The sequence below is a fragment of the Crocodylus porosus genome, unplaced genomic scaffold, assembly GCF_001723895.1.
Source record: "Crocodylus porosus isolate Cpor-Errol unplaced genomic scaffold, CroPor_comp1, whole genome shotgun sequence".
Lineage (NCBI taxonomy): Eukaryota > Metazoa > Chordata > Crocodylia > Crocodylidae > Crocodylus > Crocodylus porosus.
The window spans coordinates 15727913-15752024 of NW_017728911.1; the positions used below are offsets into that span (position 1 = coordinate 15727913).

General features: G+C 46.4%; 1 protein-coding gene and 1 long non-coding RNA gene across 3 annotated transcripts in view; one reads left to right on the top strand and one right to left on the bottom strand.

Moving 5' to 3' along the window:
- Positions 1 to 18722, top strand: part of LOC109308979 — a 20414-nt gene extending 1692 nt beyond the window's left edge. The window contains exons 2-3 of the long non-coding RNA XR_002100754.1: positions 5238 to 5243; positions 18711 to 18722. This is a non-coding gene — a long non-coding RNA (uncharacterized LOC109308979). The remainder of the gene's footprint in view (positions 1 to 5237; positions 5244 to 18710) is intronic.
- LOC109308976 (zinc finger protein RFP-like) lies at positions 7432 to 17293 on the bottom strand. Of its 2 annotated transcripts, XM_019533484.1 has the most exons (7): positions 16358 to 17293; positions 12066 to 12161; positions 10311 to 10532; positions 10076 to 10098; positions 9172 to 9287; positions 8796 to 8855; positions 7432 to 8094 (listed from the first exon to the last, which is right to left on the bottom strand). In XM_019533484.1, the coding sequence occupies exons 1-7, from the start codon at positions 16754 to 16756 to the stop codon at positions 7586 to 7588; spliced, it is 1425 nt and encodes a 474-aa protein (XP_019389029.1). In that variant the 5' UTR covers positions 16757 to 17293; the 3' UTR covers positions 7432 to 7585. The 2 variants fall into 2 exon arrangements, with proteins under 2 accessions (XP_019389029.1, XP_019389030.1); XM_019533485.1 differs by lacking the exon at positions 12066 to 12161.
- Positions 18723 to 24112: the final 5390 nt, after the last annotated feature.

A 24112-nucleotide genomic window follows, 5' to 3' on the forward strand; every position in this document is an offset into this window, starting at 1 on the left:
GCCGCGGGCGGCGATGGCGGCGGGAAGCTCCGCCCCGGCCCGGCCCCTCCGTGGCCTCGGGGCCGGCGGGCTGGACAGCGCCTGGTGTGAGGAGAAAGCCGGGCACAGGCGTCAAACGGGGGCCGCAGGGGGCGGGCGTGAGGCCGAGCCCTGCCCCTGGCGCTGTGCGGCCGCTCCCCTCCCGAGGCACTGCCCCGGCTCCTGGGCCTCCCCCGGGGCAGTGGGCGCTGGCGGACCTGCGCGGTGGTGCCGCCTCGGCGCGCTTGTTCTGAACTTTTGACCGGCGCTCCCATCCCTGTTTTGCCTTTCTTTTGGCCCAAGAAATTCCCCCTTCCTTTCTCAGTGGCCTCCCTTTCTAATGGAGGAAAAGCCAGGAAGTCAAGTGCTGTGTGCCTAGAAATGCTGTTGCCGCTGCCAGGCAGTTGGCTTTAACCTTTGCACGGAGCAGGGATCAAAGCAGGGAGGGGGGCTGCAAGTGCTCTACTGCACTGTCCCCTGGATCCACCCCTGCGCAGGCACATGCCTATATTTCTTTTGCACACCAAATAGGTCTGGTGCCCCAGCCTTGCCTCTTCAGTGAAGTGTTTTATTGGAAACTACAAAGCATTTTCCTTGGGAGGCTCCAAAAGTTTCTAGCAAGGGTCTGGAAACCCGCTCCAGGTGCAGTGAGAAGGTTGCATGCCCTTCAGAGACAAAGGAAAGCAATGTCCAGCCCCAAGGACTGCTTCTCCATCATGCCGCAGAGGCTGGTGCCCACCCAGGCACAGGTTGGGGAAGTCAGAGATCCAGCCAGAATTGCTCCTCTGCTTCAGTGGTCCTTCAGGGCTTGCTGCAGGTGCAGAGTCCCACAGACACACTGATATCTTGGCCCCAGCTGTGCTTGCAGTTTGCAGAGCTGCCCCTGCTCTGGTCCATCCCTGTCCAGTCACGCACAGGGACACTTGCTGGGCCTATGGATGCTTCCGTGCTGAAGGGTTTCCTTGAATGGTGAAAAGGATTTACAACATCTTTGGGACAGACAGTGGGGTAATGCAGGGCTGTTGAACTTTAGAGCAGCTAAGGACTGCAGGCAGCAGTAGTTACTGGTCCCACATCACACAACACACAGGCCACATACTGCAGGGGACAGACACCAAAGTGGGTTCCCTGAACCAACCTCTTCCCCCGCTGCATAGCTCGTGCAAGCCCCTTCCTGCCTTCCACTGTAGGGGCAGCGTGCACTTTCCTCACTGGATGCCCTTATCACCGTGCTGCCCTGCCACACGGACTCTGCATCTCTGGGCACCTCCAGATGAGAGGGAACCTCTGGACACCCTTGAGGCACCACAAAGCACACATTCCCATTCATCTGGACACACCCTCTGACTCTGCTTTTGGATAGAGGTCCTTCTTGCATTGGTTTGAAAATTTTCCTTCTCAGTCTTCAGGGATCACAACCTGGGTACCATTCATGAGTACTCCTGAGATCACCAAGAGTTCATGTTTATATTGAGACTATGTACATGGGAAACATGATTCTTTTTCCTCCTTTGCTCATTGCTTGTATCACTCCTTGCAGTGTTTCATCTCTAACCGTTTCTATCACCAGTTTATCCCAAATGCCTGGAGATATAAAGCATGCTTTAATCATATTCACATGGTTACAGTTTACTTCAAATAATGAAGCTGTGGACTGTTTGATAGAGGGCATGCTCTTGAAAGCATGTCTGCCACTGTTAAGTGGTGTCCTGGTTGAAACCGCAGGGCCATATCACAGTTCTGCAATTTCAGAAGTAGTCGCTGTACCTTAGTGGTTCATTTCTGAGTTCTCTTCTGAATATTTCAGTCACAGGTTTGTGATCTGTTTCTAAATAAATCTTTAGCCATACAATAAGTGGAACCTTGCATATCCCTAAACCAGGCCAAGGGTCTTTTTTCAGTTTGTGCATATAATATTTCTGCAGCTGTCACAGCTTTAGATGCATACGAGATTAGCAACCTATGACCTATAGTACTATGATAGAAGACATCTATGGAGAATCTGATGTCTTCTAATGGGTCAAAGAATTGTAGCACTGGAGTGGATATTGATAGCATTTAGTTCACTTTCATGTTCTGGCATCCAGGCCCGTTCTGTGCCCCTGTGGAGCAGCTGCCTTCAGTGAGTTGTGCAAGCGGTGTAGTTAGGTATAAACTTGCTGACGTAATTCAACATGCCTAGTAGTCTTTGAATTCCATGCTTATCTTCAGGTTATGGCATGTTCAGTATGGCCTGAATATTTGAGTTGTCGGGTAAGATTCTCCTTGAGGTCAGCGCCTCACCCAAACTTGTTATTTCTCTTGTCCGAAACTACCATTTATCCTTATTCAGTTTGAGGTTGTTAGCTCTTGCAATATGTAGTACTTTTCCTTCAGCCATTCTTGATGTTCAGTGGTGTTACAGCCCCAAGTAATTATATCAATGTGATAGGCTTGGGTAATCCCTCTCTTCAGTCTGATGTCTCTAGTTGCCAGACTTGCCCGTCCGTGTTCCCAACCTCCTCCACCTCCAGTTTCTCACCTGCCATGACTTGCTGTTAAATTTATATCAATAGGGAGGCTGCTTACAGAAGCTGGGGGGCTTACTTCTTGGTGCCCGTTACCTGTCTCCTCTCACCCCACGGGTGTCCTCCCTCTTTAAGAGAGCCTTGGTCACTTTAGGGGCTAGAAAGTCAACCTCCACCTGCCCCCATAGTTACACCCATGCCTTGCAGATGCCAATCAGTATTTTGGAGAGGTGGACCTGGCCCTGACTCTGCACTTGGCCCCTCAAGCTTCAAACCATTGTTGGGGCTTGTTTCTTCCTGGCTTCCACCCCTTTCCTCTAGCTGCCTTCCCTGCCCTCCTGTCCAGGTCCACTGTCCTAGACCTCAGCTTCTGGGTCCCAGCCCTGCCTGATCCTCTGGGTCTCCAGGTCACTGGCCCTGGCCTCTTGTCGTTGCTCCCAGGGTCCCTGAACCTCAGTAGGCAGCTTGTGTGCTGCTCTGCCCCAGGAGTCCCCAACCCTGGCAAGGAAGGTCTATACTGGATTGCCTCTTGGGCACCCCTGTGGCCTCTAAACTGCCCCTCGTAGCCACAATCCAGTCCTCTGGTCTTAAGCATAACGTAAGTATAACAGGAAAGCCCTGAGTCTTTGCTTCCCAGAGTCCTGGCACTGGTCAGGTGGGCTCTGGAGTCCATGTAAGCTTGGCATGTGTTGCGGGGGGGGGGGAGGGGGAGAAAAAAATGTCTCAAATCCACAAGGGCTGCCATTCCCAGCTAGGAAGCTCAAGGCCACATAAAAAGGCTTGAACTCTCAACCTGCTGATCCCCAGCTCACTATACAAGCCCTTTAGCTACAGAAACTGGATACAGAAGCCCCTCTCTGAAGATCTGAAGAACTTTAATGGACAAATGCCCTCCAATATTACGATGCAAAGAAAGCTTATAAATAGATTTAAGAATGAATATTCTCTTTCCTTGTCATTTCCCCATGTTTTAATGTTAATATCATCCCATATTTGTGTGTCTTCTGAAGGCAGGCCAAGAGATGTCAGGGTGAGGGGAGGGGAAGAGGGGAATCCCATTTTGATGGCACCTCACATTCTGGCATCATGCACGAGTCATACCTTGTGGCTGTCTCCCTCTTAGGATGCATGTGGGTTGGGTATTATCTTTTCACTCTGAGGGCATTGTGAATGTTTTAATTGCAACATGACATGTACATAGTAAGTCTTTTTCACTCTTTATAAATACACAAGAAGGGTTTCTAAAGATTACTCAGGCTAATTACAATTATCTGCAGTGGTTATTACGACTCAAGAAAGCCTTTAGTAACAATAACAAGTGTACGTACATACTAGAAGGACAACATAAGTCAATACACTCTTTCTATTTCTCACTGCACTGGAGTGGCAGTCAGACATCTTCTCAGCCACAAAGTGTTGGCCACCTCTGATATGAATAGCACAGAGCCAAGTGGAGCACAGCACATCAACGCTTGGCCCTTGGGCTTGTTAGAGTATGCGATGGAAGGAGGAAGGGAAGAAGTTGTGCAGATCAGGGGTGTCAAAGACATGGTCTGTGGGCTGGATCTAGCCTATGCAGCTGTGTCAGTCAGGCAGCAGGGCTCCTGGAAGGGCCAGGAATTTGGGGCATAGAAAATAGGGGCAAGGCTCACTGCCAAAATCCAGGTTTTAGTGGTGTCAAGGGGAATTGTGTCTGAGCTGGCAAAGCACCTGACCTCACTGTCGATCCTAATAGTGATTATTTACTTCTCAATACAGGGGGAAAAATCTTCAACAACCCCAAAGTCCATTTGCTGTTATATAATGGTGTTATGTTTACTTAGCTGATTACATACAAGATGGGGGGGTGGGGAATGTTGGAAAGAAATTACAGCTCTAACCCCCTCTCCAAAACAAAGCGATTCCTAAACATTTAGATTTACTGGACTGGATTCACTTACCCCAGTGCCAGTAACAAAGCATGGCTAGAGATGTATAATATCAGCAGTTACAAATCGGTTTTCAAAATCTGGGCATCATCTGAGAAGAGGAATATCTGAGCAATAGTCTATCGATACAAATGCACTAGCAAAGTCATAGTACTGTGGTAGTTATGACGACACAGGGAATTATGTGAAAAGCCGTGTTTGGTTATATTTTTTGTTGGGCTAACTATGTATTTGGGAGAAGAGTTAGCAGGATGTTGGGCTGATAAAAGATATTACCAAAGAAATCTTTGTATGGATAGGAGGCAAATTAGGATTCTGCATTCATTGATAAACTTATGATTTCCACCTGACATTCCTCTCACTATCTGTTTAATGATGAACTCATGTCATATACTAGAAAATGAACAGCACCTCTCCTTTATAACATCATCTTTCACAATTTAGACCAGAGGTTGGCAACATTTTTGGGCAGAGTGCCAAAAACACCTGCAACCTCAACTTCTAAAGATGTTGGCTCGCTAGGGGAGGATGGCAGTGGAGCTGCAAAGGGCCCAATCCTTGTGACAATGCAGCCTCATCCACTTCCCTGCTGTCTGTCCCAAGGTGCATGTGCCAAGCAAAATGCCATTGCATGGCATACTCTGGCACCCATGCCAGGGGTTGCCTGCCTCTGATTTAGACCCACCTCTCAGGCAGTCTCTCTACAAGGGAGAAGGTGTGGCTTGCAGATTGTGAAGTCTACTGCGTAGGAGTTATCTCACTGTACAGTCACAAAGGAGAGGAGGCTGGGGTAGCTTTGCCTTAGGAGAACAGGTTGAAGTGAACACCAGGCCTCTCACTAGAGGTTTCCCCTTGACTTATGTTGCCAGTCCCATTTTCAAGGGGCCTAGACTAAGGTACAGGAGTGTTGTTAAGCAGAAGGCCTAAAGCTTGTTTCTGAATAACCATAGTGTGAACCTTTGTGGATGTGACAACTAATTTGGTCAGTAAGTAAAGGAAACCATCAAACAATTAAACAAAGCATATGGCCTGAAAGGAGATAAGGGAAGACTATACATTAAATAATCCATATACACTATATCATAGCTTTATCTTAAAGTAGTAGTAGTAATTGATGTAACCAAATGGATTGGATGTTATTTTGCTATAGATACATTTTTGTTAAAATGCTTAGATGATTTGTAAAAACAAAAACAGCCTTGTCAGAGAAGACCATAAAGTAGAGTAAAGAAGAAACCAGAACAGGATTCTGCAACGGGGAAAGAAAAGAGATAAGAAACCCTTCTACTTTCCCAAGTATATAAATCCCAGCTAATTGACTCTTTCCAAGTCTGTAAGTAGTCTGGTTCAGTCCAGTTCCAAAAGTTTCAGCGAAACAAAGACATTTAAATAAAACCAATCAGAGTTCATTTATAAAAACATTAAAACCAGCCATCTCTAAATATTGGGTATAGACTGAAGGGAAATTTGGAGAACTTAGCAAATTCAAGAAGAGCTGTTGCCACTCTGCATGCAACCCTTTTCCCACCTCTTGTCTCGAGTCTCCCTAGCTGATATAGGTGAGAATCTTTGTTGTGCTGTCACAGGTAGCCAGATAGACTTTGGGATGTTTGTTTGCATGTTTTGAAGTGCAAGCAAATAAAAGCTGGGCTGTAGACCTGTTTATGCCTCTTATTAGTAGCCCACCCACAAGGTTACCTGTAATCTGGGTAACACTAACTTTAAACTGCCACTTTTACAATGGCAGAGGGGAAAGGTGTTATGCTACTGGGACATGGGCAGTCAGACCTATAGGTAAGAGCTGAGGCTTTGGAATCAGAGCCACACAGCTACAGGATGAGCTGGGATTGTGAATTGTGGTCAAAGAGTGTGGAGGTAGGTCAGGAAGACAGGGCCCAGTTTTAGGAATCAGGATCAGAGCATCCTAGAGCAAGGAAAATATTACTCCAAAGTGAATATGTTGAGCAACCTGTAGGCCAGCCTGAGATGTGCTTTGTATTAAGGCTCCTGACAGAGAACTTCACTGTTAGGGCAAGCTGACCCTCAGGGACTGACTTGGAGTAAGTCTTACTTCACAGACATCCTTGTGGCAAACAAAGACCTCCTCTGTATGTGGCAAGCAACTCTGAAACCCAATACATCTAAAACTGAGGAGTGCTGTGTCATCATCCAAGTACACATACCATAGCTGAAAGTTACTGATATTGTGCGTGTGTGTGTGTACACACACATGCACTCTTAAAAAAAGTATTTTCAATTGGTCAGCTTCAATTTTATTTCTGGGACCCTTAGAAACCAGACCAAACCAGTTCGTCAGTTGTCCTGGAAGTTGTCAACTAGCCAATATTTATGTCTCTATAAAACTGCAGTTTCTGAGACGGAGGATTTCTTAACCCTCCCTTCACCAGGTAAAAATATCTCCTTGTCACTTTCCTGCTTTTCTATCCTTACTTTATGGTTACAACAACAAAATTACCATTTGTATCTACCTCAGAACATATAGTAACAGCATAAACTGCATAAGTCACTAATAATTATTAATAAACCTAAGGCTGCAGTATGAACATATACTCTAGACATGTCTACACTATGCATTTACTGTGGAACTGACTAATTAGCTCTGCAGCAAAGTCTCTGCATCTACATGTGTGATCCTATTAGGCCACAATAAACTAAATGAACTCCTCTGTAGATTAGTACTTGTAAATACAAGTACTATCCTGCAGCAGAGTTCTTTACTGTGCAGCAATGCATGTGTAGGTGCTGCTGAGGCACAAGTATGCTTCAGTGCAGTGGCTGCCTGCTGGCTATCCCTGCACTGAAGCACCCTCATCATGCCCCAGCCAATGCCTCCACAGCATGTTGATCTGGGTCCAAGCAAACCTGGGCTGCCAGGCTGACCCCCTGACAGCTGGGGTTGGTCCAACCTGGCTCACGTGCTGTGGTCCCCGAACACGTGTAAACACAGCACCCAGGAGCAATAAATTCCAGCATGAAATGTACGAGAGTTTATTGCTTCGCATTAATTTCATGTGTAGACATGCCGACTGTGTACAATTTTGGTGGTCTAAGATTGCTGGTCTAACTGACTAGGCCTTAAGCTGTTATACTTTTCCAGAACACGTCCCCCTGTCATAGTCTAAGCCGGGATCCTCTCCCCACCCAGAACCAAGGGCAGATTCTCTCCCCAGTGAAGGCGGCAGGTGGGAAAACGAAGATTGGTACTTCCTTATCAGCATCTAAAACTGCTACACGCCTTCCTTCATAGTCCAGACAGACCCGGATCCTCCAGGGTGCTTGGCTCAAGGACAGAGGAGTGCGAGGAGTGGTGAGAGCCTGGTACTGGCCCTCACATTGCCACATAGCCCAGATCCCTGCCTTAGGGTCCAGGCTGATCCGTCCCTTCCTGCTCACAGACTCTTTAGCCACTCCCACAGCCCAGTTTCCACCAACCTCCACATCCACCTCCCAGCAATGTTTTCCCGAGGTGAATCCCTCACAGCCCAGCACACACAGCCATGTGTCAAATCTCTGCGGGTTATCGGGTACATCCTGCCGTCTCATTCCCCATCTCACACTTTTCTGATCTTCAGACAGGATAAGATCAGGGTGAGCAGTGTCTGGATCCAGAGTCACCTTCACTGCAGGAAAAGGAGAGAATAAGAGCACCAGAGATCAGCTCTGGAGCAAGCTGGGTCATTCCTCCCACATCCAATAGCCCTGTTCTGGCTGGCGCCATTCTGGACCCCAGAGAGCTGCCTCCATCTTGGACCCCAACATTAAACTGACATGGCTCTACAGTTCCTCATCCTTCTGCAGCTTCTTGTTGGTTTCTAGAAGCTGCCACTCGCTGTTCCCTGCTGGGGCTGCCATTCCCAATAGCAGAGGCACAGCAAAGCAGAAGGGAAGCGAGGATAAGGTTGAAGTTCTGAGGAAGAGCCATTCAACAGCACTATGTAGGAATTAAGGTGGGAATAGGTGATTTCAGGCCCAAAGAGAAAGGAGGTGGCAGCTTCTGCACAGAGCATAAAGCAGTGACCAGCTGTACTGGGGAAGCCTGGGATTGCTTACTGACAAGGTAGGAGGGTGGAGAAGAACTGGCAGGACTGGCCCTCTCCTGCCAGGAAAAAAGACAAGAGCAGCTGGAAGGGTAGTAATCGCTACTCCCCCTCTGAAGTGAGTGGTAAGGCTGCAGGTATGTATTAAACCAAATGACACAGTCTGCCTTCAGGCTACTTGCATGCCAGGCAATACTAATGCTTCTCATTGTTGTCAGGGGTGGAGAGGATTGTTTTCAAGGAAATATTTTGTTCATTAAAGGGAAGCTTTCACCAGCACTTACCCTTTATGTAGGAGCCCAGACGCTCCCCTCTTCTCTTCTCCAGGTCACATGGCAGAGTTTCTGGAGGGGAAAAGGGTCACAGATATTAGATTCCATAGCCTGTGATTTATGATGCCATCTCAGGAGGCTGCCTCTCTCCAGAGAGCTATAGTGAAGCATTCAGTAGGCCATTTTGCTAAATTTCAGCCTCAGTAACATTTCTGAAATCAAAGGATGTGAGCTAGTCTAATGTCTAGGCCCTGACTACACTTGCTCAGTCCATCACCTTTATATTTTTTATAAATAATCCAGCCACTGACCCACTGCCCAGAGCCCATTTTCTCCCACAGTCCCAGAGATTCATCCCCATTTTCCCTCTCAGAGCTCTTCTTGGTACCTTTGAATTTCCTCAGGGTCTCTTTCAGGCCAACATTTTTCTGGGAGAAATCTGCAAGTCTTGCTTTCAGCTCAGAGGGAATCTCCAGTGGCTCCTGGAACTTCCCCTTCTTGCACCTGGAAAACATAATTCTGCATCTGTCAATGAACTCTAATCATTTAGTCTGATTCCTAGCTCGTGACAGTCGCTGTTCTAAGAGGCCACCTTACCCCAGAACATCCTATAAAGATTCTTCCACTGGTCTGAAGAGACCAGACCAGCTTTGAGGCTCAAAGAGGAAGCCCCTATGGCTGAGTCTCATTTGGCCTTCATGCTCAGATGGTCAGTTTGTTCCCATATTTCTGGTGGGTTTTGTGTTGTGGGCATCTGTTCACTTGGAGGATCAAACAGCCCCTACCTCAGATCATTTTACATGAGTCTCTGACAAGGCCCTGGTAAAAGATTCTCAGTCATTCCTAACCTGGGCAAAGTTGTAAGGAAAACATCCAGAAAACCCCTGGGGGATTTATCATTCCTGAAAAATATCTGAGGTTAACATTCCTGAAAAATATCTGAGGTTAACATGTCCCAGAGGAAGTTTTCAGTTATTGCTGGACCTGGACAGAATTATAGACAGTGATCTAGCAATAAAGGGCCCCCTTACACAGATGCTTAGGGCAACCAGTACCCCCTTGTATATAGCAACTCTGGGAAATACTTTAGGTTAGTAATAATCCATTCAACAGAATGGAGAACCCCAGAGTTTGTCTAAAAAGTGAGATCCTTGGGGTTAAGTTCTCCAGAGAGACTTGTATCCAGAATGTGACTTGCCCCTCCGATTGTGCTGCAGAACCTGGGGAGATGTGGTTGTATCATGGTCTGCTACCCCTTCCCAGTGCCAGGAGAGGTGAGAGGAACCATGTACCTGCTCAAGGTGTTTCTGACATCCTAGAGAGAGGAAAGAAAGAGAGAGAGGCTCTGAGTCTTGCATGCCACATACTAGGGATGCAAGTATGGATATAAATATGCACAGAGTGATGGGGGTGTCTAAGCTAATGTTAAGTGGGGATTGATCTCTGGTTGTGGGACTCCAGTGTCTAGAACTCAGGAGCCTTTCCTTCCCTGTGTGGAGCTCTGGGCTGTCATTAATACAGTCTCACCTGTAGGAATTCACTTGCTGGCTGCTGGCACTTCCTCTCCATCTCACTGATCAAGTCACTGAGACGGGAAATCTCCATGGACAGCTTTTCATTCTGACTCCGTATGATCTCCTTCTCCAGCTCTCCCAGCTGGTCCAGCTGGAGTCTCTCTTGTTCCTCCAGAAATTGGTGCAATTGTCGAAATTCAGACACAAGCTTCTGTCTCTCAGCTTCTGTCTTTTGCTGTAAACCAATAACAAAAAGTTCTGACTGTGCTGGAAAGATAACTTCTTGCAGACACAAAGGGCATTTCTACACAGCAGCGACAGTGTGGCTCAGCCACAGAACTATTGAACACATTCTCCCTAGCCACTCTGGAGAGCAACCTCTCCAAAGAGGCCCCATCAAGGCATCTTTGGGTCTGGACCATGTGAGCAGGAGTAGATGGTCAAGGGTTGATGGGAGCAATCCAGCCAGGGCATGGTACCACCATCATATAGACATACCCAAGACAACTGGACTATCTCCAGTGCCTGCTTTCTGGGCGGGTGACATGGGCAACTGCTTAGGGTGCCATGGTCAGAGGGGCACCACCCTAAGACAAGTGAACTATCCCCAGGGTTGGCCTTATGGGTGGGCAACATGGGCAACTGCCCAGGGTGCTATGGTCAAGGGGGTGTCCCATATGCACACATGTGTGAGCAGCCCACACTCACAGCAGCACTCACCCCCTCTCCGCCTCACCCTGCTCTGACCAATCCCTGCCCCAGGTCAGGAGAAGCAGCGTCTAGCTGCTGCTCAGGAGGAAACCAGGCCAGACACATGCAGGCAGGGTGGCACCGCATGTGCAGGCAGGGTGGCACCTGTTCCAGTCCACCTGCCTTATTCCTTCACAGCAGGAGTGGTATTTGCCCATGGGGAAGCAAGTTTCCCGATTCAGCCCAGTAGCTCCCCCGGGCTCCATTTCTGAAACTTTCACTAATGCTACTACATACTTAAACTCAAAGAAAGGGCACTAAAATGCAAGCTCTCCCAGGGTGCCCTTTTCACATTTTAGGCCTCACACTTCAAGAAGGATGTGGACGGATTGAAAAGAGTCCAGCACAAGGCAACAAAAAAAATGATCAGACACTTCAAAGACAAGACTTATGGGGCAGGGTTGAAAGAGGTTGGGTTATATGGTCTAGAGATGAAAAGACTGAGTGCGTTAACAGTCTTCATGTACCTGAAGGAGAATTATAGAGGATAGAGGTGGGCTTCTCTCTGTGGCTGTGGGGGCCAGGACTAGAAGAGCGAGCCTCAGATTGCAGCAGAGGAAATTCAGGTTGGAGATTAGGAGGAACTTTCTGACTCTGTGGGTGGTCGAGCACTGGAAGAGGCTCCCTCGGGAGGTAGTGGAATCTCCGTGCTTGGAGTTTCAAAAGTATGTTTAGACACTTGACTGGGACGGTTTAAGTCAGGGCTGATCCTGCCTCGAGCTAGACTAGGTGATCTTGTGAGGTGCCTTCCAGCCATACCTTCCTGATTCCTATGATATCTGTCTACCTAAAATACAAAGTCTTCATTCCAAAACCAGCACATTCCTGTGCTATCTTGTTTTCTACCAAGCCCTACTTTGTATCAAGCAAAAGCTTTTGTTCTACTTTCTTAGTTTTTTTGGATGATGTTCTATTCCTTTAAAAAGTCCTTTGCAATTAACAATTTGATTCTTTTGCCAAATCCTTTTCTGTCATTTTAATGAGGCCAGAGCCTTTGGGTCAGACAACAGCCACCTACCAGATATTCCTGGATTCGCTCATCTCCATTCACTTTCAGTCCAAGGAGCTTTTCTTTGTCTTCCCTTAGAGTCTTCAAATAGGTCTGAAGTTCTTCCTAAATAAACATAGATTATTTGGATGATTTTATTTTGATTGGAAGTAGATCTCTGTGGGTTATTTTTTCCACCAAAGCCCCAAGGCTCTAGAGCTACTTGGAGAATGCAGTAGTTTTGTGCCCTCACAGGTACTCAGGAAATAAAATCCTACTAATGAAAGCAGGAGTGTTTGAAACTGTTTGGTCCTTTTACTGGATCATGTTACCCTAGTAGGAGACTGGAATTACAGGGTGGTGAACCATAGGTATATTTCATCTGGTGGGGAAACAAGTCCATTTTCAGGCAGACTTACCTAATCAAGTGATTTAAGTCCCAGGTACCACAAAGGATAAATGTACAAGCTCAAACACATAACTCCCACTGATCTGAAATGTTTAGTTGTTATACTGGTTGAAAGCAACTGGTTTAAGTATAATTGCAGCCATTGGCAATGCTGATTAGTGTTGGGAAGGGTTACAGTTACCCCAAATGCAGCCCTAAGCTTTCACAGTGCAGTGCCCTCTGGGGAGCTATGCTGTCAGGCTGTGAGCTATGGGAGACTCCAAGGACTAGGCTGTGTGGCAGCAGGGGGAGGACAAATATATGCCTTTGTAGCTAGTTCAAGTCCTTATCCACACATGTAAAAATCCATTCAGGTTGCCATAGTTCAGCATCACTTAGTGGATGGTTTTGCTGGGATCCCATGTAACACATGTTTGCTGTGGTAGCCTGCATGTGACTGTTTAATGTGAAGGAGCTGGAGTGCAAAAACATCAACCACACAACCTTGACAAGGTGGAGATCTGAGCCCAGTGGCAAGGGAGAACCCTAGATGACAGGAGACCTCCATCTCGCTGCAGCCTTCTTCCATCTTTACAGCGGTTGACATCCTGACATCCCCCTGATGCATTGTTGAGTACTTGGGGTTTGGTCTATGGTTTGTCTAGAACCTCCTGTCAGCCCTGCTCACCATGGGTGACCCTGCTAGGAGCGAGAGACTCTGGACAACATAGCTTATGTGATGCATGTGTCCTTGCAGAATAGTGTGCTATCTGTAGAAGGCCAGGTGTGGGGATGCTCACAGTTTTTAGCACAGTGAGCTCTTGCATATAGGTTGGGCAGCTGAATTAACCCCCCATGGACCCACCCAGGAATTCAGCATCCCCATGCAAGCCTCATCTCCTGGACAGGCATGGGACCTCTTACCCTGGAAGCTTTCCTTTCTCCCACAGGTACCTTATCAGTGTTTGGTGCTGCAAGGGAGGCAGCATGGTCTACTGGTCAGGGCACAGGAGTTGGGCTTGGAGCACTTGGGTTCCACCCCACTGTGTGACCTGGCTCTCCCTCAGCCTTTGGCTCCTTCCTGTCTATCTCCTCCGTTTAGATACTCAGCTGCTCCAGGATCTTAGTCTGCTTGTGTCCAGTGCTCAGCCTGACCCAGATCACATCTTATTTGGAGTCTACAGATGCAATAACAGCCAGGAGATATGGGAACAGAAATAAATAATAAGGAGTTATCACTTCCCCTTCTATGTTCTAAGGCAACAGGGTCACATACAAGGGTAGATCCAGGGAAGGGTGCACTGGTGCAGTTGCACCTCTCATTCGATTCCTGCTCCACCCAAAGTTTAAAACAAATTGCCTGGCAGTGGCAGCAGCATTTTGATTGAGGCAGCAGTAACAGTCAAAAGACTTCATGGCTCATCATCATCATCATAAAGTACCAGATTTCTTCAAAACATTTCATTCCACAGGTGTTAAGGACCCTCTCTTTTCTTTAGTGGTCTTCAGTGGTTCCACTAATCAAGCTGTTCTTTGCTTTACAATTCTGCTGTCTGTAAGCTGCTCCTGGTAAGGTAGCTTCTTTTTCTCAGCCCTGCAGACTGTTTTCTAACTAGCTAGAAACTAGGCCTGTGTGAGTCTGCAGCAATCCAATCTGGGTTCGGATCTGGCCGCTTCGGATGGCAGTGATCTGATCCAGAGCTCCAGACTCGGTTTCCACCTCAATCCGGCCGAAGTGGCTCCGAAGCCGCCTTGGTGATTGGGCCATAGGGTATAATGGGGAATCAATGAAATATCTATAACTTTATTGTTTTTACTTTGATTTGGATTAAACCTGCAGAGGTGGTAGCCCCAGCTGATAGCATGATGTTTGCCAAGTTTCCAGAAGATTGGAGCAGGGGTTTGGGGGGAAACTGTACCCCAAATTCTTGAAAGCAAAACTCATGTCACTTGTATGTGTTACAACACGGGCCGGGGAGGTCAAAACTGCAGGGGTGGTGGCTCCTGGTGAGGCCACAAAGCCTACCAAGTTTCAATAAGATCAGTGCAGGGGTTTGGGGGGGAACTGCACCTCAAGCTGCAGACAAGCAAAACTCATGCCATGGGTGACACTGCGTGTGTTAAGGCACAGTGGGGTGACAGGTGCAGGGATGGTGGCCCCTGCTGCGGCCACACCACTTGCCAGCTGTGGAGGAGGTTGGTGCAGGGGGATCCTGGGGCCCTTTACCACTAGCTGCTGACAGGCAAAACTTGTGCCATGGGTGCATGTGCAGCTGTCTCAGGCAGTTGATTGTCTGTATTGATTATTTCCTCTCCTTAGTCTCTGCTTTTGTAGGTGTTAATTGATAGTAATTAACTGGTTACATTAGCTGGGTCCTGTGTATTGAGCTGGTCCCTGAGTGAATCATGATTGGATTGGTAACTGGTAACACAGCAACTTAGCAGCCAGGCCTGCAGTAGTGTCTCCCATGCCCCAAGATGGAGACAGTCAGTCCCACAAGCACCCATGGCACCAGTTTTACCTGTCAGCAGCTAGAGGTGCAGAGCCCCAGAAGCCAGAACCCCTGCACCCATCTCCTCCACAGCTGGCAGGCTTTGTGGCTGCAGCAGGGGCCACCCTCCCTGCAGCTTTCACCCTGCTGTGCCTTAACATGCACAGTGTCACCCACAGCATGAGTTTTGCTTGTCCACAGCTTGAGGTACAGCTCCCCACAAGCCCCTGCACTGATCTTCTTGAAACCTGGCAGGCTTTGTGGCCTTATCCAGGGCCAGCATCCCTGCAGTTTTCACCCCCCTGTGATGTAACACATACATGTAACATCAGTTTTGTTTTCAGGAATTTGGGGTGCAATTCCTCCTGAATCCCTGCACTGACCTTCTTGAAACTTGGCAGGCTTCACACTCTTAGCAGAGACTACAATCCCTGCAAATTTCATCCAAATCAGACAAAAACCAAAGTTATAAATATTTCATTGTTTCCCTATTATACCCAATGGCTGGATCTCCAAAGCGGCTCTGAAGCTTTTCCAAAGTGCTTTGGAAGCTCTGAACCACTTCAGGAAGCCTAACGAAGCCAGTGCTTTGATCCAGACATGCTGCTTTGGATGCCTAAGTGTCCAAAGCTTCTCCAGATCCAGAGCCCTGTCTGAAGCCTCGCACGGCCCTACTAGAATACTAACTCAGGTGCAGAACATTAATTAAGGTGAACATTAATACAAGTGAGGAAATAGCTTTCAGTGAAGCATTGGATACACTGTCAAGGCAGCTAGATTTTGTTTTATGAATCTGAATAAGAGACATTTAATTCTAATGACTACAACTCTTGATTATTTTCCCTACTTTGTTATGTAATGTATGATATAGCAAGTTAACGCATATTCCAATCCAATTATTTTTTTTCTTTGATTCTAAGCTGAATAATACAGCCCTAGGCCCCTAGCTTAATAGTAAAGTTTTTAGTTTCTTTTTAACTGGAGAAAAAGCATGTGTTGTTTTATATATGATGATGACGATGCACCACATCATCTGTTCTTTCCTTTTCAAAATCCTAGATCTGCCCATTGTCACATACATGAGCCAGCAGCTCTTTTGATTTACTTTGCACTGATCATCTAAGAACTTCCATTCTATAGAACATTCCCTTCCATCAGTGGGAAATCCTTCAGAAAAGGTGTCCCTACATCAGAATAATGTTTCCCATATTAGACTTCTTTAAGGTTTTCATTTCCGGCCCTGCTCTCTGGCTACATTAAAAAAAAAAGTACATTTCTGGTTATCACTTCTACCATACTGTAAAGGCTTTACAGAGCTGATGATTTTGCTTTCACTCACAGCTGTAGGAGAGAGAAGTGGAGTGCGACAGGCAAGTTGTGTGGAAATTAAGCTGTCATTAAGACCCATGGATTTCAGAGCACAGCAAACCAAGAACTCCTACCTTGTACTCCTGGGCAACCTTCTCAGCTGGAACAGTGTGAGTGTGGCATCTGTCACACACCTCTTCAGTTTGAGTCTCTTCACAAAGCAGGTGCAGAGCCTCCTGGCTTCCCCCTCTCATGTTCTCCTCTCCAGCTCCCTTGGCTGCCTGTAAACTCAGCTGTTTGGTTATTTTGACAATGTTTGCCAGCTGCCTGTTTGGCCTGAGATTTCTCTGTGGCATGACTTGTCTGCACTGGGGGCAGGAGCAGTTTGGACCCAAGCCATCCCAGCACTGGCTGATGCAAACTCGGCAGAAGTTGTGCCCACAGTCTAGAATCACCGGATCCTTGAAGAACTCCAGGCAGATGGAGCAAGTAGCTTCATGCTGGAGACTCCCCACGGGGCTCTCTGCAGCCATGGCTCCCACCGAGCCGTTCAACAGGGTGTGCTCAGTTCTTCAAGTTGAAGAATAGACTACATCTAGACAAGGCAGGACAGCAGCTGGGTGTTTCCCTTCCTGGGTCTGACTCATGCTGTTTTTGCTGGGCTGGAATGAGCCAGGTACTACAGTTCCCACTCTGGAGGCTTTTGTGAGAATGGGGATAGCAGACTTGGGGTCATGAGGTGGAAGTTGTTTTTTTATTCCTAGCTTCTAGTTCCTTATGCAAAAGGAGTTTCTGAATCATTAATGTGGGGATAAATCATTACTGCAAGCTGAACTGGGATTTGTTTCACACTCATTTGTGATCATTACTACCAGTAGTTGCAATAAAATATTAAATTCTGCTGTATTCTGTGATGAAACACAGAAATTATACCACTGGTACTGAATCCAACGCAGGATAAAACACTCTCAGGGGTTTCCCCAAGTGGCATATTGCTGGGACCAGGGCCATTCCTAAAGAATCTAGGACAGAGCATGGCCTTAACCAAACCTTGCTGGCAGGCTGCCACAGGACACTTCCCTAGTCCAGTCCACTGTAAGCATGGCCTTTGATTAGGGACTCTGCTAACTGCTGTCTTGGGTCATCCCAAGTGACATGTCACTGTGACCAGAAGACGCTCCTGAAGGAGCTGGGACAAGCTTTGGTTCAAGCAGTGCCATATTGACTGGCACTCTGCTACTATATGTCATTCCCTCTGCCAATCTGTTCAACCAGGAGCATGACTCTTGATATAGATTTCAGTTTTGACTAAATGGAAATGACAAAATTTGCTTCATGAGAAAGTAGCCTGTCCCTGGGCTCATCAGGAGAGTTGCTCAATCATAGGAAAATGTCACATGGATCAACTTAAGGCAGATTTGATTACTGACATCAGTCAAACCCACATTCCTTATTCAAATGCCATGGTGGAACTGAATGACCTGGGAGGCATCATATGGCATCATGCCACTGAAAGACAGAACTGTAAGTGGGGCAGGTCCCCGACTCCCCTGGTTACTGAGGCATGTCTCTTGGGATGAGCTGTGAAGCATTTTTAGAAATTGAATTCAACATTATTTATTTTATTTCTAGAAGTTTCATGCTAGAGTTACTGAATGTCATATTTTATTATGATTTGTGGGCAACCATCACAAATTATGACATATTCTATAGTATTTTAAAGTATATTAATTTTTTTGAAAGTTTTGAATTAAGGAACAAGGAATTGGGAATAAAGAACCAACATCCTGATCAGAAGGTTTCTGAGAACTGCCATTCTACAGCACCATCATATTGCTGATCAATAGCTATAATACCAATGGTTTTCATCCTTTCACCCTTAAGTAGCCTGTAGCAGCACCAACATCTTATTAGCTTAGTTAAGCAACCCGAAGACTCATACAGTCACTCACATATTCATATTAGAATTTCATTTTATTACTCTCTCCAGTTTCTAACTATGGTGTACTTTCTGATTTTGGTATAGATACTGGTATAAGAATAGTCCTTCAGAATGAACCACGATCTTCCATACCCAGATATTTGCTCTTCCTGCCAGATAAGTGACATGAGTAACCTCACCCCTTCCCCATGGAAGCAGAGAAGACCTGAGACGAGCTTCATAGGCTGCTGGGTGACAAAATCTTCCCAAACAGCATCCTCTTCCTTCTTACTGGCAGTAGGCTGTAAGAGACGGGTTAAGAGATTGTTGTTGGGAAGGAGATACACTCTGTCCCAGCCCCTAATGATTCCATTTAACACCCCTCCCCTGGTTCAGAGATCCATTCATCTTGGGTTTGCCTCATTAAGTGTGTCAAAAGCAGAGACAAGAACCAACTCATGCCTTACCCACAGAGACTGTTATCCCAGCTTAATGTTCTCTATAGCTTAATGTCATCCCCTTTCATCAGGACGTGCTTGGATATACACACACCAAGAGGAAACAAGATGAAGCACAAATGAACTAGGTAATAGAAAATAAAATAAACTTTGTTTTGGTTATTCTAAACCAATGGTTCTCGACGTTTTTAGACTTGAGGTCCCCCCTTGAAGTGTGCTGGCTCTTAGTTTTCACTCTTTTTTGCTTACAGAAAAATAATAGAGCAATTTGAAATCTTCAGGTTTATCTTGTGAATCATGTTTTTAAACCTAACAGTGCTGTGGCACCCTGGTTGAGAATCACTGTTCTGAACACTCTCCCATCCACCCTAAATGTTGTTTAGAGAGTGAGGCTACCCAAAAAACAATGCCTCATGAGAGAGCAAATTTACAGTCAATTTAAATTAGTAAGAACTACAGCTTTATTTTAAAAGTGCAGTTAATTAAATTAGAAGCTGAACTCATACAGCAGTTTAGTCACTGCAGTAACTTCTGAAGAGCCAGGTTATCAATGTTCTGTGCATCACCTGCTCCTAGAATACAGAACAATATCTGTAACCCCGTTGAACTGTGGGGAAAATGATACTGGGTTTATCTAGATGTTTGTGGTGTTCACCATCTAAAACGCATTGTCTGGCATTAACAGTTTTGAGAGAGAATTATGTATAATTATGGAGTTTAGGTTTTCATAGTCCAATAGAAACAGTATATTTTCTACTACATGGTGTTAGACATTAGCTAACCCAAATGACTGGCTTTTTCAGAATTACTCCATTCTGTTCTTTCCACTCACTAAGAGATGCTTATAGTTTTTACCAATATAAATGAACACAATAGCATGAGGTCTTGCATCTGTCCAAGGGCCAGGAGGAAAAACCCTGAAAGCCTATTCCTGACAGCCCTAATATTTCCTGCTGAAAGAAGCGCGAGTTTTGCAAGAGCCTAGACTAGACCACACAGGGCAAGTCCTCAGGAACTGTTTTTTTACTCTCTGGATACAGAGACATCAGACAGAAAGAAAGGGGCATTAATGCTAAAGCTTCTCTGGGAAGGGATTGCAGTGGCTCTTAAGAAACCTGCTGGATCTTGTTGATATGGAGTTAATAGATCAGGGCACTAGCTGCATCCTCTCAGGAGAAGTCACAGCAGCTTTGCCAAGTCCTTCCCTTTTAGTGCACTTTCACAACCTCCTGGGTCTGGTTTCTCAGGCTTTCCTTGTTGCCCTCCTTGCTCTTATCTTTCTGCTCCATAAACAGTTTCTTACCTCCCTTTCTCCTCCACTTGGCAGGCTTCCCAGCTGGTTAGATCTCAGGCAGCTGTAGTGCAAGCTGAGTTTGCCTGAATCTTTGATCTTCATTTTTGCCAAGTTAATTATGAGCCAGAAGCCAGTGACTACAGGCACCTGGACTAGGACCTAAAGAGGGTATTTTCAGTTCAGGGCATGATAGTGTTTGCCTGGGGTATGCTCACAAATACACAAATTCTTGGAAGGGGCTGGGAAGGTCATGATAGTGACTACAAAAACCTTGTTCAATTCACTTTCTACACTGAGGTTTGTCCACTATTTGGCTTTCTTTTTGTCTCTAGGGTTTTTCAAGGAGAAGGGGATACTTTACTCTTTTTAAATTTAATTTTATTTTAAATGGAGCACCTTTCCCTGTTCCATTTTCCCTTTACGTGTATTTGGGATAGCTATTTAACCCTGAACAAAGAGGTAAACTGCAAAACGAAGTCTCCCCAGGGGGTCACAATGCCCCTGATGGCTGCTCAGCCCTCACCAACCTGGCTTCCTTTGGGCACTCTCCTTCAGTCACCCACCACACCTTGATGTTATTATTAACTTTTAAGGAAAGGGAGGCTGCCCAAGGACTTCCCAAGCCTTGTCTTACTCTTATAAGTCACAGGTGCCAGTGGTCATTGTCTTAAGGGCCATCTATGTGGGCTCCATTCTCTACCCCCCTCCAGTACCCACTCCCATGCCTCACAGATATGCCAACACATGCCCTTCCTGAGCTCCCAGCCCCTCTTGGTCTTTGGCTGTGACCCCTAGTCTTTGGCCCCTCTCTGGCCCTGCTCCTAGGTTGTGAGACTCCTAGGCTGGTCTGGCCCCACTAGCCTCCAGCTGTGGTCCTGCTCATCCTTCAACTCATCTCTGAGCCCTGGTCCTGCTCCTGGACCAGTGAGACCTCTGGCCTCCCAGACCCTTCTGACAACTGTCCCCCCTGGGTCCACAAGACCTCCAGGCTCCCAGGCCCTACAGACACTATCATCTCTCTGGGCTCAGGCCCTCCAGCCCCATGCTCCACTCTCTGGGCCCTCCAGTTGCACATTTCACCCTACTCCTGGGCTCCAGCCTTCAGACTGTGAGCTCACCCACTCCTGTTCCCAGGCCAATCTCTTCCAAGGCCAGTCTCTCCAGGCTATGGTCTCACCTGCCCCTGTTCTCAGGTCTGTTGTGGTCCCAGGCTCTGTGCTGCTTACCCCAGCTCAGCTATTCTTCCAGGAGCTCCTCTCTCTCTGGCTTCTAGGGCTAAACTCCCTAACCATCAAGGGCCTTAAGCTTGTATGCTTCAAGCTCAGTCCCCTTTTGCTGAGGTGCCTTTTAATTGGCCACTGTCCAACCTGCAGGCTGCTTCTGCCTCAGCCTTTCCTCGTAAAGTGGCAGGTGAACAATGACCCAATGTCACTCTAAAAAGCATAGGAATAGTGTTAAATCAGGGGAGAGGGGAAAAGATCTTTCCCACATTGATATTCCTTGAACAAACTTGGTTGTAATATCTTTAATTTATAAATTAAGCTTTCAAAAATCAAATATTTCAAACTGTTCTTTTACACTAGCATTCCTCCATTGTTATCATACAACATGGACCGGACCACCACATTTGATCACAAGTGACCATAAGTGCTTTAGTATGGAACAAATGACATTTCTAAGGCCTGAGTACATTATTTGTCTCAGAAATCCATGGGTGGATGCACTGGGAGATTGTTATAGAAAAAGGTAGGCATAACAGGATATAGGAGAGATGCTCCTTTCCAAGTATCAGAGAAAGAAGCCTCATTAGTCAATCTGCTGTGGTGGCATTCATAATAAACCTGGAGGTGTCAGGAAATCTTCCGATGGTGCCCCTGAGGTTGCCTTTTTGGAAATGGTCAAAAAATTGTCTATGACTTTAAGAGGAATCTGCTTACCCTGCGATCCATGTGATCTTCAGGTGAGAAAGCTGCTCTCTGGTTGACTTATACCCACCTTGCAAAATGCATCCAGAGACTGAATATGGTAGATGTGAACATGTGTTATAGATGCGCCCTCTGGAAGCAGTTTCAAAGTTTTCATCAGAATTACTCACACTTTATAATATGGAGGGCAATGGAATCTATTATGTGAAGCTACTAAATGGGATTGGTTGCTCTTGGCTCCAAACCTGAGTTGGGAATTTTTCTCCCCCTTAACATATGTAAAGATTAGATCCCAGATGTCCAAGGTAATAGTTTTCCTGAAATTCCCAAGTATCATGCTGCACCCTGACATGGGAGAATCTAGGATTTTGAAAAGGGTGCAGATGGTGTGGCATCTCATCACATATAACATAACACACATTTCTTGCCACTTAAAGAGAAACTAGAAGCTTTACTAACATGCTAGGGGGCTAGTGCTATATTATTCAGTTTAAGATCAAATATAACCATTAAAATGTGCACTGATTTGCTAGATTATACATAAGGTTTTAAAAAACATAAACTAGACAAAAATAGTCAAAAGAGATTATGTTATTAGTCCTGCAGTCATTATAGTTAAATGTATGTTTATTATTCAGATTAATAAAATAATTTGGCCCCTGTGACATGTTACATATATCATACAATTCACTGGTGAATCTGACAGTACATTTGGACTGATCACACCTGCAAAATCAGACAGGCCACAAGTGCAAAGTAAGTCTCACACAATTAAATGGTGAATCATGCAATAAATTTAGATCAGCCATACACACAGTCATTATCACACCATTAAAAATGACTATTGAGCTATAAAAAGACCCAACCACTTAAAAAGGTAGTGTATGAAAATGTGTAATGACTCTACAGCTGGTTTCTATTCAGCTTTAATTTCGCCTTCTCATGAATCTTGATGGTGCCTCTGATACTTTGCTGCTGGTCATTTCTACATCTGCATTAATATTACCACTTCTGAGTTAAGTGTTTTAGCTAGCATTTGTGTGGAGCAGGCATCAAATAGGGGCATGCCCCCTGGATCTGCCCCTGCATCCTGATGCAGTGCTGCAAAGGCAAATGGGTGAGCACCAGCAGGGAATGAACATTATTTCATGGGACATTGGAGAGGTGCCAGTGCTGCGTGTTGAGAAAGCCAGCACTCCTTTACATGCTTCATGCCCTTCTTACCTGTTACATTACATGTTATATTACAGGTAACATTACATTATCTGTTACATTACATCAAGTTGCAGCGAGGGAGGTTTAGGCTGGATATTAGGAAAACCTTCTCATCAGGAGGGTGATGAAGCCCTGGAATAAATTACCTAGAGAGGTGGTGGAAACTCTATCCTTGGAGGTTTTTAAGGCCTGTCTCAACAAAGCCCTGGCTGGGATGATCTAGTTGGGCATGGTCCTGGTTTGAGCAAGGGGTTGTACTAGATGACCTCCTGAGGTCCCTTCCATCCCTTATTTTCTATGATTCTATTATTATATGCTCCATGGTCCATCCGCCCCACCTTGGAAATGGCTGCAGTAAGAAAACAGGAGAAATATTTAGGGGAAACATGCATCAATGCACCAGCCTGGCTCTTCCCTTGATCCTGGGAATGCAGATCACCTCATCCTAGTAGGACGCCTGCAGGAGTAAAGGAAAGAGGCTCCCCCATTGATGAAACCCTGATCCTCATGCTTGCCGGCTGAGAGGTGGGCAGCAGCTGGCCAATCAAGAGAGGGGAACTTCAGTCTCCAGGCTCCTTGCCTTCTCAGCGTGTTGCTGGCAGGGGGTGCTGGTGGCCTCTGCACCCACAGGGGCAGTGGTGGGATGCACTCCCTGGCCTGTGGGGGGTGGTGTCCCAGTAACCAACCACACAACGTCACAGAACAGGCCCAGTCAGGTACCACGCTCTTCTACATCTAAGCACAGGCTCTGCAGCTTCATCCCCTATAGTCCTCCTTCCCAGCCGCAGTCCTCCTACTCACGGATCACTGGTTCTGGTCCTTTTGGGGGCGGGGGAACACACTACTGTGTGCCTGGGCACTCTCCTCTAGGAGCACCACAGCATGAGCCCTCTGCTCCCAGGATCTGAGGTGTGATACCCTCCACCAAACAGCTTTAGAGCTTCCCGGTGTTTGTTACATACCCTTCACTCTCCTGCTCCCTTGTCAGCTCAGCCGCTTAGCTGTGTCTACAATATCCCCCAGTTACCTGTGTAACCTCAGGTTTCTTTCCTGAAAAATCTCTACACTGAGGACAG